This window comes from Neofelis nebulosa, chromosome 11 (assembly GCF_028018385.1).
Source record: "Neofelis nebulosa isolate mNeoNeb1 chromosome 11, mNeoNeb1.pri, whole genome shotgun sequence".
NCBI lineage: Eukaryota > Metazoa > Chordata > Mammalia > Carnivora > Felidae > Neofelis > Neofelis nebulosa.
Window position 1 is genome coordinate 85,528,064 of NC_080792.1, and position 12,603 is coordinate 85,540,666.

The 12,603-nt window shown below is 48.2% G+C and overlaps 1 protein-coding gene across 2 annotated transcripts in view; it reads right to left on the minus strand.

The window, feature by feature from the left end:
- PTPN11 (protein tyrosine phosphatase non-receptor type 11) overlaps positions 1-12,603 on the minus strand; it is an 80,850-nt gene that overhangs the window by 13,175 nt on the left and 55,072 nt on the right. Inside the window, exons 10-13 of one of the 2 annotated variants that reach the window (XM_058691228.1) lie at positions 10,783-10,914; positions 6,319-6,473; positions 4,541-4,608; positions 3,894-4,045 (exon numbers count right to left, since the gene is read on the minus strand). In XM_058691228.1, coding sequence (XP_058547211.1) covers positions 3,894-4,045; positions 4,541-4,608; positions 6,319-6,473; positions 10,783-10,914 — 507 coding nt within the window. Of the gene's footprint in view, positions 1-3,893; positions 4,046-4,540; positions 4,609-6,318; positions 6,485-10,781; positions 10,915-12,603 lie in introns of both variants that reach the window. The other variant, XM_058691227.1, reaches the window with a different exon arrangement.

The following is a 12,603-nucleotide window of genomic DNA, read 5'->3' on the forward strand; positions in this document are numbered from 1 at the left end:
CAGTTAAAGGATGCTCGATGCGGGATGTGGAATTCTTTCCTTCAAACAAGAGTTGCCCACATGGTAAATTTGATTCTCATGGGGTTACAGGCAAGCAGCTCTGAAACTATTTCGCATGTATACTAGGGGTGAGCAAATGAGCAAATAAATTGTAGATCATGGGAACCAGGTTTCCCCCAGTTAGAGAAGTTACAAATTAGCAAGGGGAAGGCTAGTCTGAGCCTTGGGGTACTGAATGACAGCCGGAGACGTCAACATGCACTGAGGTTTAGCTTATATATATATATATATATATACACATAGATACAGCGACAATTATTGATATTTATGCATATGTGCATTAGCGTACAGATGTTATTTCCTAGCACTGTCTACTGAGAGGGCCCAGAAGCAGTAATACCCAGTAGCAATAAGCATATCCAACACCCAAACCTTCTTTTTATTTTTGTTTTTATTAAAAATTTTATTTTTAAATAAATTCTCTTTTTTTTTAACGTTTATTCATTTTTGAAAGACAGAGTGTGAGCAGGGGAGGGGCAGAGAGAGAGAGAGACACAGAATCCGAAGCAGGCTCCAGGCTCTGAGCTGTCAGCACAGAGCCCGATGTGGGGCTCGAACCCACAAACTGTGAGATCATGACCTGGGCTGAAGTGAGACGCCCAACCGACTGAGCCCAACTGACTGAGCCAAAATTTTATTTTCAAATAAGCTCTGGGGCGCCTGGGTGGCACAGTCGGTTAAGCGTCCGACTTCAGCCAGGTCACGATCTCGCGGTCCGTGAGTTCGAGCCCCGCGTCGGGCTCTGGGCTGATGGCTCGGAGCCTGGAGCCTGTTTCCGACTCTGCGTCTCCCTCTCTCTCTGCCCCTCCCCCGTTCATGCTCTGTCTCTCTCTGTCCCAAAAATAAATGAAAAACGTTGAAAAAAAAACAAAAACAAAAACAAATAAGCTCTAACTCACAACCCTTGAGATCGAGAGTCGCATGCTCTACCAACTGAGCCAGCCAGGTGCCCCCCCCAAACCTTCAATTTTAAATACCTGTCTTTAATAAACAGAACTGGGGCTCCACAGAAAAATGGCCAATTCAAAGGCTAGGAGAGGGGAAACAGAAGATGAGCCCGGAGCATCTCGCATGCCAGAAAGTGAGCAAGTGCTCGAACACAAAAGGATAGGGACGCGTGAAAGGGACACAGGAGCCGATCTGAAGACGTGCCTCGCTCGCACCTTCCCCTGGACGACCACCTGTTTTTCGCTTCTCCTCCTCCTAATGCTGTCGCTACTTCCTGCTTCCTTCCCCAGCCCGCCGGTCCCTGACCTACGGTCTTTCTTCACTTACCCTTGTCAGCAAATTCCTTCATTCCCAAAGGTCCTTAACTCTTCAGAATTTTGAAAATGATGGCATTCAGAAGAATAATCAATGATCCCGAATGAGTTTCATCCTTCTGCTCAATTTAAAACTCAGATGGCTTTCCTGTTTACATCTACCACTTAAGCTTTCTACTAGACGAAGGTACTTCTTACTTTACCACGAAATCAGGTAGTAAGTTCGAGCACAGAATCAAACAGTACAATGCAGAAAACCACGTTATAGGATCTTATTTTTAGGGGCGCCCAGGTGGCTCAGTCGGTTAGGTGGCCGACTTCAGCTCGGGTCGAGATCTCGCAGTTCATGAGTTTGAAACTGCTTAGGATTCTGTGTCTCCTCACTTTCTGCCCCTTCCCTGCTCATGCTCTGTATCTGTCTCAAAAATGACCATTAAAAAAAAATTTTTTTAATGAATCATCTGGGCGCACCCACGTGGCTCAGTTGGTTTAGAGTTCAACTTTGGATCAGGTCACGATCTCACAGTTCGTGAGTTCAAGCCCCATATCAAGCTCACTGCTCTCAGCGCAGAGCCTTCTTTGGATCCTCTGGCCCCCTCTCTATCTGTCCCTCCCCCACTCTCACTCTCTAAAAAATAAATTTAAAAAAATTTATCAGCCTGACAGCTCAGAGCCTGGAACCTGCTTAGAGTCTGTCTCCCTCTTTCTCTGCCCCTCCCCACCTTGCGTTCTCTCTCTCTCTCTCTCTCAAAAAACAATAAGTATTTTTTAAAAATTTTTTAAAAAGTATCTAAAAATGAATACTCTAAGACACCTAAGTGGCTCAGTCAGTTAAGCGGCCGACTCTTGATTTCGGCTCAGGTCATGATCTCATTCGTGAGACTGAGCCCAGAGGCAGGCTCTGTGCTGACAGTGCGGAGCCTGGAGGCTGCTTAGGATTCTCTCTCTCCACTCTCCCTGCCCCTCCCCCACTTGCATGTGCACTGTCTCTCAAAATAAATACACATAAAAAATTTAAAGTAAAAAAAAATAAGTAATAATGAATAATCTAAGTCAACACATTTTTTAGACTCTGAAGCCTCTTAGACCAAATAGCAGTTAACATGCTGAGGACAGTGCTGGCACCTGTCAGTCCCAAAAAAATACAGGCCGAATGAATGCATGCATGCAAGCACTCTTGGGGTGGGATCATCAGGGACATTCGGTTTCTAGATTCTATAATACTTCAATTATTACGGAACATTTTTGTCTACTGCCTCCTGACCCCCCAAAAAAGGGCAGCAATAAAAGTATTTTTAAAGAGGCTCCTAAATCCAAATTGCAACTCGAGATTCAGGGTCAGAGAGACTGGATGTGGTAAGAAGATCTGAAGTGCTATAGAGGCTGGGAGAGGAAGTCCCGGAAGTCTCCAGAACAAGGATAAATACCAAACCTTCTGAATGAAATGAAGAGAGCTCCTTCCCCAGCTTTTCCACACAAGATTACATTATGTGCTTCAAGACATTCCTGACTATTCTCCAATTTGTACCAACTGTGCTACATTCTCTTTGTATTTAGTACGAGATTCTTCTCTGTGAGCAACTTTATGCTTTAACTATTCCTGGCCCAGGTTAAGGATAACTGGAAGACAAAGAGAAAACAGCCTATAGTAACCATCTAAATATTTCATAACACCAAGTCAGATTTAACACACTAAAGGTCGAAACCAGTTACCTGTTGATTACTTGACCTTGCATTTCGATACCTACGCTGTTTCTGAAGATGTTTTTTGTACAATGAAACAATCTAGTGTCTTCACGTGAGCTGAGAACATCCTAGGCTAACAAAGAGGTATCTTACTTGGCTAACCAGGCTCTGATAACGCGGCTACAAGTCTTTCGATTCACTGGCAGGTGCCATTTTGCGAAGCCGAGTTCTCTGGAAGGCAATGAACAGGGTAAAGCAGGCCTGTCTGCGGCGGAGCAGCGGGGCTGGTGAGGGGAGGGGAGAAGCACAGATCCCCAAAAGAGCAGTCTCATTTCCCTCCTCTCAGCGGATTTCTAATTAACTCAGCTTTGTGTCTGTTATGAATAGCTTCACATTCTTCTTCATTATGCATGGCTTATTAAAATTGAAATCTCACTGTTTCCAACTCAACCAAATTGATGGTTCAAACTGCTGTGTGCAATGAAGAGTGAAGCATTTCGTTTAAAAGATGGGATCAGGGTAAAGACGGCCCGGATCAAAACTGGAACAGGCTGGAGACTTCGAGGCCTTCGGTTCCAAACCCGCCATGTGAAAATCCCGGGATTTGCCTGGGAAAGTCCTAACCTTTCCACGTGGCCGCTGCCCAGTCAGCCAGGCCAGGACGATGGCAGGGCGTCTATCCCCACGGTACCCTGTCCTGAGAAGTCAGAGTTGTGAAGTAGGGAATGGTTTGAGAGAGGCCCTTCCTGGCTGGGAACAAGGTTCCCATTCCCAAACAGTGACAGTCGGCTCTCAGGGGCCCATCCCGCTCAAAAGGAGAGCGTAGGAGAGCTGCCCAGAGGAAGAAGACGGAAATCTGCCCGCCAGGCCCTCTGGGTCGCATACCTGCTCTTCTTCAATCCTGCGCTGTAGTGTTTCAATGTAATGCTGAACGGCCATATAGATGAAGCGGTACTGAGCTTCCGTCTGGACCATCCCTGACCTCTGAGACCGCACCATCTGAATGGTCTTGGGAACATCGATGTCGCAGTCGACACCTGCAAAGCAAACACCATGAAGCACCGGGACAAACTGCAGGGCCCGGATGAAGATGCACAACTTCTGGCAGACGCAGAGATAAAGCAAATGTTCCAACTGGACGTGTTTCCGAGGGCTACACTGGCCTTCCGGGCGATACAAATGATCCCAGAAGATTAGCTGAGAAGGTGTTGGAGGTCAGGAACCCCCCCAACTTTCCAAACGGCACCACCCCACAACATCCGCCAGGACGAGGGGCGTGGGCAAAGACCACCGCTGCATATTCAGCAAAAGACCACAGCACTGGGACCCACGGCTCCAAGGCTCCGTTTTATGTCGAGAGTCAAACAGAATCACTTTTGTTCCCTCGCAAACACACTGGAAGTCAAAGTCCTCAGCCTAGATTTTGTGAAAATGTTTTAACATTCGGATTCCCCCCAGGCTATTTTCACCAGCATTTTCCTTCCATAAACTAAAAACAGGAACTATAGCTTCTTGCCCTCCAGATGACCTACCTTTCTCTCTGATGATGTCAATAAGGATATCAATCACAATGAACGTCCCTGTCCGGCCAATTCCAGCACTGTGGGTAGAAGGACAAAGCGATGACAATGGAGTCATTCATGGGGGTTTCAGACTCAAAACCAAGCTAGTAATGTTAACAGAAACGATGTCTGCTCTTGGGAGTATTTATAAGATTGTCTATTTGTATTTGAGAATAGATTAGCTAAGAGAGCTTGGGAATTAGTCCAACCTATACTTGGAGCCCGGCTTCTCCTGTACAACGTGCCGAGGCAAGTCCCATACACTCTGGACCCTCAGTTTCCTCATCTGTGAAATGGGGATGATAGTATATGCCTTACAGGCTTGTTATGTGCATCAAACATTAGTAATGTATGGAAAACACAAAGCACAGAGGCCGGCACACAGCAAGTGCTCAATAAACAGTAGCTTTTTGTGTTTTAATTTTTTACTGTTTCTTTGGTTTTTTTTTTTTGTTTTTTTTTAATTTATTTTTTTTAAAAAAATTTTTTTTTTCCAACGTTTTTTATTTTATTTTTGGGAGAGAGAGAGACAGAGCATGAACGGGGGAGGGGCAGAGAGAGAGGGAGACACAGAATCGGAAACAGGCTCCAGGCTCTGAGCCATCAGCCCAGAGCCTGACGCGGGGCTCGAACCCACGGACTGCGAGATCGTGACCTGGCTGAAGTCGGACACTTAACCGACTGCGCCACCCAGGCGCCCCTACTGTTTCTTTGTTTTTGAGAGAGAGAGAGAGACAGACAGAGCGTGAGCAGGGAAGGGGGCAAAAAGAGACACAGAGACACAGAATCTGAAGCAGGCTCCAGGCTCTGAGCTGTCAACAGACAGCCCGACGCTTGGCTCGAACTCACAAACCATGAGATCATGACCTGAGCCGAAGTTGGACGCTTAACCGACTGAGCCGCCCAGGCGCCCCAACAGCTTTTTAACAAGGGAATTAAGTTTCACATGCAGCTACTTGTCCAACACATGGATGAGATCTGGGAAACTAAACTTGCCCCAGCAAAACCATGAAGCCCAGATGTGGGCACTAGAGGCTGTAAACTGTGGCAAGAGGCCATGGGCGTGGCCTTCGGAGGCCTGTGTGGGGAATGGTCCAAAACCTTGAAAGTAAACAAGTATATTATCGGGAAAACATGCACCTTATTTCTGTGGCAGAAGAGAATACAGCCATAATTAAAGTGATGAATCCTAAGTCACTATATTAAAAAAGGAAACTGGGGGCACCTGGCTGGCTCAGTCGGTTGGGCATCCGATTCTTGATTTTGGCTCAGGTCATGATCTCATGGTTTGTGGGTTCGAGCCCCATGCCATGGCTGTCAGCACAGAGCCTGCTTGGGATTCTCTCTCTCTCTCTCTCTCTCTCTCTCTCTCTCTCTGTCTCTCCCTCTCCCCTGTGCATACTCCCTCTCTCTCTCTCTCAAAATAAACATTAAAAAATATTTTTAATAAATAGAAATAAATAAAATGGAAAAACAAGCAAACATTACGAGACTACATAAGGGCTCTCTGAGAATAAGGATGATGCTCCCCCCTCTGCCCTGCTACCACCAATACCTGGCAGTCCCACAGGACCTAGGAGAAATACACTCTCGGGGCAAAGTGTCCCTCAGTGCAGTTTATGCATGCCTCGAACAGAGATTAAATTTTTCTCACAGGTAAAGAGCTGCGGGTGGGTAGGTAAAAACAAGCCCTGGGCATTAAGAGACAGGCCAGGCTGCAGCCTGGAGAGGTGGCAGGGGACAGTCACCTGCAGTGAACTACCACAGGCCCCGCGTCCATAATGCTCTCTTGCTTATGGTGGACCTCCTCCAGGAAGTCCAGCACGCCCCCGGGGTCACTGGGCACTCCGTGGTCCGGCCAGGTCCGAAAGTGGTATTGCCACACGGTTCTCTCTGTATTCCCCTGGAGTAGAGCCAAGAAAAACCAGAAAAGAATTAAATAAATCAAGGGGTTGAGGAATCGCCCCGTTCTGATCTTTCCCAGAGCCGATGTGAGCCAACTGCTCCATTTAAAGGTCATCTTTGCAAGTTTCCCAGATCATTCCTCCTTTTGGATCTGGCTGAGCAACCCTGGAGGCAAGTCTCTGCTTCTGACATAAACCAAAATGTCCAGTATAGCAACGCATTCCTCAGGAAGCTACAACCTGCATCACCTCTCTGAATCCTCAGCGGCAGGCAATGCCTCCTTCCCTCCTCATCCACGCGTAGCTCAACTCCAGAGGCAACTGAGGCCCCTGGGTCCTGGGGCTCTCTTCCCAGCAGATGAGAAAACAGCTATCCCCTCAAGACACATTTGCCTCTTTCTCTTTTTATACCCAGCCCTCCTTCCCTCCCCTAAAACATCCACTTTTATTACAGTATCACAGTATTTTAAGTTTCTGTGTAGTGCAAAGTAGGTAAAAAGACAGGCTTTGCAATCAGAAGGCTGGGTTTTAGGCCCAAATCCCAGCATTCATTATCACTGTGGTCTCCAGACATCTCTAAGCGTCAATTTCTTCACTTGCAAATGGGAATAATCAGCCCTCTCACAATAACTACCATGAGGATTAAACAAGACCGATAAACACACAGCCACTACTTGGCAGCAGCAAAAGACTCAGCCACTGATGCTCGTCTAAGGAGAGGGGCCGTTAATAAAGGTCAAGACTACAGACGACCGGCTGCCTGGGTGGCTCAGTTGGTTAAGCATCCGACTCTTGATTTCAGCTCAGGTCGTGATCTTACGATGCAGGAGCCCAAGCCCCGCGTCGGGCTCTGCACCAGAGCCTGCTTGAGGTTCTCGCTCTTCCTCTCCCCCTCTCTCAAAACAAATAAACATTAAAAAAAAAAAAAAGAGTACAGAAGACCAAAAGTACCGCGTTCCGGATCTACCCGGATGAGGCCACTGTAGCAGCTCTGTTCACTGCTACGTGCTCACTGCTACATGTTTGCACTACGAATCTGAGGGCAACCCAAGCTACTGACATTTTAAAGGAGATTTTAAAGGAGAGAGTAACTAAGCCAGGGTCCACCACCAGTGACTTTCAAGACATCCAAGGAATAGGAACCAGAACTAAGAGCTTTTCTTGAAGTACGTGCATTTAATTTACCGATGCCACGATAAAAATTTTTCTTAATGCTACCAGTTGGCTAAGGCTCAGGGGCCACATGGCTCACAGAACAATCAGGGAATGAGACCCAGCTGCCCTGCACATCCATGCTCCTCCTCCTTGGTAAACCTCTGTCCCAAGAGATCTCCGCCAGACAGTTAGGAGTTGAAATGAGATCGTGTCATAGCACTTTAAAGAAAAAATGTAGGGGCGCCTGGGTGGCGCAGTCGGTTAAGCGTCCGACTTCAGCCAGGTCACGATCTCGCGGTCCGTGAGTTCGAGCCCCGCGTCAGGCTCTGGGCTGATGGCTCGGAGCCTGGAGCCTGTTTCCGATTCTGTGTCTCCCTCTCTCTCTGCCCCTCCCCCGTTCATGCTCTGTCTCTCTCTGTCCCAAAAATAAATAAAAAACGTTGAAAAAAAAAATTTAAAAAAAAAAAAAAAAAGAAAAAAAAAAAGAAAAAATGTAATGTGTTATATAAAAAGCAGGTAACACGTGACCAACAATTCTGGAGAAATAGTCTGTCCCGTGTCAGCACCTGAATCCACGGGTATAAAACACAAACCCAAATGCCAAACTTTCCCATACCTGTTGTTCAAAAATCTCTGTTAACAAGAATACGGATGGTTTATTACTAAAACTGAAGAAAAATTCACCTGCTACTCAGAAACGCCTGATAACAGAAAGATGGGCGGTTAGCTCTAAAACTGAACACACCTACGTGGAATCTCTGGCTAGCGTCCCCTAAATCTCTTTCATTTCTGTTGCTTCTGCTGTGCTTTTCCAGCTTCTCTCTCCATCTCTGCAGCAGAGTAAACCTCCCCCCACCCCACCATCAGCAGAACCACACCCCCACTGACATCAGAAGTTCTAGCAACTGGCCGGGCTTCCGGTTCGCTTTGGTCCCCTGACCACCTCATGGAACTCAGCAGACTGCCGGGCCCTCGTCTACTCTCCACCCGCCTCCCCCTGCCCCCTTGTTGGGCTTGGGCGCCACATACTATGCTGACAACCCCCTCCGCTGCATCCCTCCCCTCCCTCCACCCTCACTCCATCCACTCCATCCCCGGGAAAAGCCCCAAGCCTGGGCAAAACCAACCACCCACCTTCACTGTTTTGTACCTAAGGAACAGAGATTGGTGTCACTAAGTGTTCACGTTCGCCACCTCAACAGGGCGCTCAGCACTGCCCGAAATCGTGCTGGATTCCCCTCTTCTCTGCTATTACTACATTACCACTCAATACTTTTTCCACCTTCCCACATAGTTCGTCTCTGATTCCCAGTTGAGGGCCTGGCCTCATAGAGAACAGAGAGAAAATCCGTTTCAGCTCCTTTACCTGCATCTGTGGCCACCTTCTCCTCTTCCCGTTCTGCTGTCACAGAAGGACGAACCCTCCATCCACCACGATGCTCTGGGTCCCACCTCTCTCCTCGCCCAACCTCCGTTCCTGCCTCCCTGCTGTCTTCGCTTTGACGTCCAAAGGCATCTCACAATTTGCGTGTCCAGAGGGCTACTGACCCTCCCTCCCCCCTCAAATCCACTGCCACCAACCCCACGCTCTCGCTAGAAAACTGGCGGTCATCCTTAGCGCCGGCCTCGACCCTTGTCCACACTGGCGCCAAACCCCTTCTACTCAATTACCTCCAGGAGGTCCCCTTCTGTCCACCGTGCCACCTTTCACCTGGACGATTCAAGCCCTGCCATCCTGCACGCCTTCTGCCAGCGTTTCTGGCCTCGTCACAGCACCACCGCCCGCTGCGATTGGTTCTTCCTCCTCCTCCTCCTCCAACTGCCCAACTGTGCCCCACGTCCCGCAGGCGCCACCTCAAGGCATCCGTCATGTCCGTCACTCCCCTTCCACGTTTGTCCTGGCATATTACATGCTATTCATTTCCAAAGGCGGGAATAAGAGGCAAAACAAGAAAGACCAACTGCCAGAGTCCCTGGGATCTGACCTAGAGGGGAGGCCGTCAGACCCGGACCACCGCAGCGGCCTCCTAACAGGCGTGCTGGCCACTCAGGCCACCCGGCCTGGCCTCCCCACCCGAGGCTGTCAGACACCTTCCTGGCACGCGGCTCTGTGTGTGCGTTCGCTTGGCGCGATCACCGTCATGGGCTCCGGGCTAACCACCGCATGGAGTTCGCATTTCTTAACATGAGGGTTAAGACTTCCCAACTCGGTCCCAGCCTCTCTCCAGTCTATCCCCTCCATCCCTCACTTGCCTTCACTCCCCGTAAATCCCTTTCCCCTTCCATCTGCACTGCAGTGCCAGGGCTCACGGGGACACCTCCCTCTGGGAGCCCTCTCTCCATCGTCTTCTCCGGTGGAAACCCCACTCAGAAGAGCCCCGCCTCTTCTGAGACAGTCTCCCTGACGCCCCGGCTGGAAGGACGCTCAGCCTCTGCAATTCCATGCACTTCGGATTTGTTACAGCCCGCGTCCGCTCTGCAGTGCGGCTATCTGTTTCTGTGGCTTCTCACGGCTACGCGATTTTAATTCCTTGAGGACAAAGGCTTCATTCGCCTCTGTGTCCCCAAAAGGCCTTGAGAAAGTAAGTCCCCTCTCATCATGAAATTAAAATGAATCCAAATCCAACACCGTTTTGTAAAGTTAGTCACTTCAGCAACAAACTTAAACTACGTGCGGTTAAGATCTGATGCCATGGAATCTGATCACTAAACAGGCCTCAGGGGCTTTACACTTGCTGCTCCCACACCTGGAACACTCCTCTCCAGACGCTCTAGGTGCCTGGCTCCCCCACCTTCGGCTCAAGTGACACAGCCTCAGAGAGGTTACTCTGATACAGCAAAATCTCCCCGATTACTCCATCCCTGGTACCCAGTCACTTCTACCGAAACGTCCTGGAGCCCTTGTAGACTGAGCACAATCGGAAAGCTTAGTTGGTTGTTTATTTTTTAACCTTCCGTCTCCTTAGGCTCTGAGGGCAGGAACTGCACCTGTCTTGTTGCCACTGTACCAGTACGCATCTGGTACACAGAAAGCACCCGACCCGTGAGCGAACGAGAGCATGGATACATGCAAACGTGGGTAACCCCAGGACCCTGGATTGGTGCACACCATAACCAGCTACCAAAGTCTCTAAAATACGACAATATACTTACTTGTCCAACCTTCGAAAGTTTAAGTTCTCTTAACGTATAGTCATGAGCGGCACTTTCTTTGACGTTCCTAACACGCATGACCCCATATTCTTTTAGAGCACACTCGTCAGGCCAGTATTTGACACATTTACTCTGGAAGGGATCAGAAAAAAGAGTTAATCTCTGTGAACTCTGAAATGAAAAGCCCAAACCAGCGGAAAATAAATGTTCGAGTCCTGCTTAATAACCAAGCTAAAGAAAATGCCCTGTCTGGCATCTGTTACAGTTTCAAAGAAAGGGAAAAATAAGTTCGAATAAGAAAAAGCAGGTGCTTGGAAAGCCGGGGAGAAAGGGGGAAGAGAAGTCAGCCTTTGCAGAGTCGTCTGATCTAAGATGCATGTGAAAAGAGGGTCAAGGATTGTTTATTTATCTCTAAGGAACCAAAGACGCAGAGTGGGGGCCTAGCCAGTTTGAGGGTTCTGCCTAGCCACCGCTAAATTCTGGATTCTAGGGATCTGCCTGTCACTCCACAGGGGAGCCAAGCAATCACTCTAGAAATGGATGGGCTGCCCAAAGAGCCACACTGTCTGATTTGCTTCCGTACCCTCGTAGGAGGACTCCGTGCCTTATCTAACCCAAGTGTGAACAGCTCCAGCACCGAAAGACAGCGATGCGGTTTTGAACCAGCTGCTTTTTCTATATCCAGATCCATCTGATACCTACTACACACGTCACCTTCGCTTAACTGGGTGCCTGGGAACGCCAAGCCCGTAATAGCTGCTGGCTTCAGAGCAGACAAACCGAAAAATATGGCACCAAGTAAATCATTCTTGTTGCCAAAGAGGAAGGTATGTAGCTCAATGAGAGATGAGTCTGTATGTATTTGGTGATGTGTCCTGGGCAGAGGATGTTTTTGCGTTTTGGTTTTTTCTGGGAGTGGACTTTCCACAACCACCAAGATACCGACTGAAAAACCAAGAGACATCAGCCAGAGAAATTTAGCTTTCATGCTAGGAAGACAAAGAAATTCAGTTATAAAACTGTGGATAAGAAAGCAGCTGCAGGCATCCCCAAAGTCAATGATTAATTGAAAGGCGGGGGGGGGGGGGGGGCGGACATGGCAGAAGGAAGTTGACCAGAAGTATTAACAGACGGTGCAACTTTTTTTGCCTGGCAATGGCTTACACGGTCTTTTATTATTATTCCGAATTCAGCTTTCTCTTCAGTATTCTGTAGATCCAAATACCTCTTTGACAGACTTGATACAATTTTTATTATCCCCAAATAAGCACTTTTAATATTAATGGTACTCAGTGCTGTTGCTGGCCAATCAATTCTGTGACTGTTGGCTGCTCAAGAGACTCAACAGAGAACAAAAAATTAAATCATAACTCTGAAAACATTTCAGCTGACTTTGAATTATCAGCAGACTACTGCGGCCCTCCTCCTAGTTTTCCAAACTCTGACACAGACTTTGGCAGACAAATCCTACAATGTGAGAGCTAATGCTTCAGTTTTTAAACTAAAGCCCAGGAATCAAAAGGAATTCAGAGTCTGGGTTTTCTCCTGTGCAATGGTGGGAGGGTGGGAGGGACCTGAGAGAGCAGGTTGTCAGAACCACCTGTGGAGAGAATATGTCCATTATCCTCTCCATCTGGGACTAAAAAGCATATTCGGGAAGCAGGTGCAGACGTGGGGGCGGGGTGAGGAGAGGGGCAGAGTGATTTAGCCCAGTGTCTGTCTATTCTAGGAGTTTCCGGCAGCTCTTCTTGAAAGGGACGAAAACTAATTCCTCTGAAGTGACACAAGAACCCTTTCTTCATGCCCCCTGGTCCCCTGAGA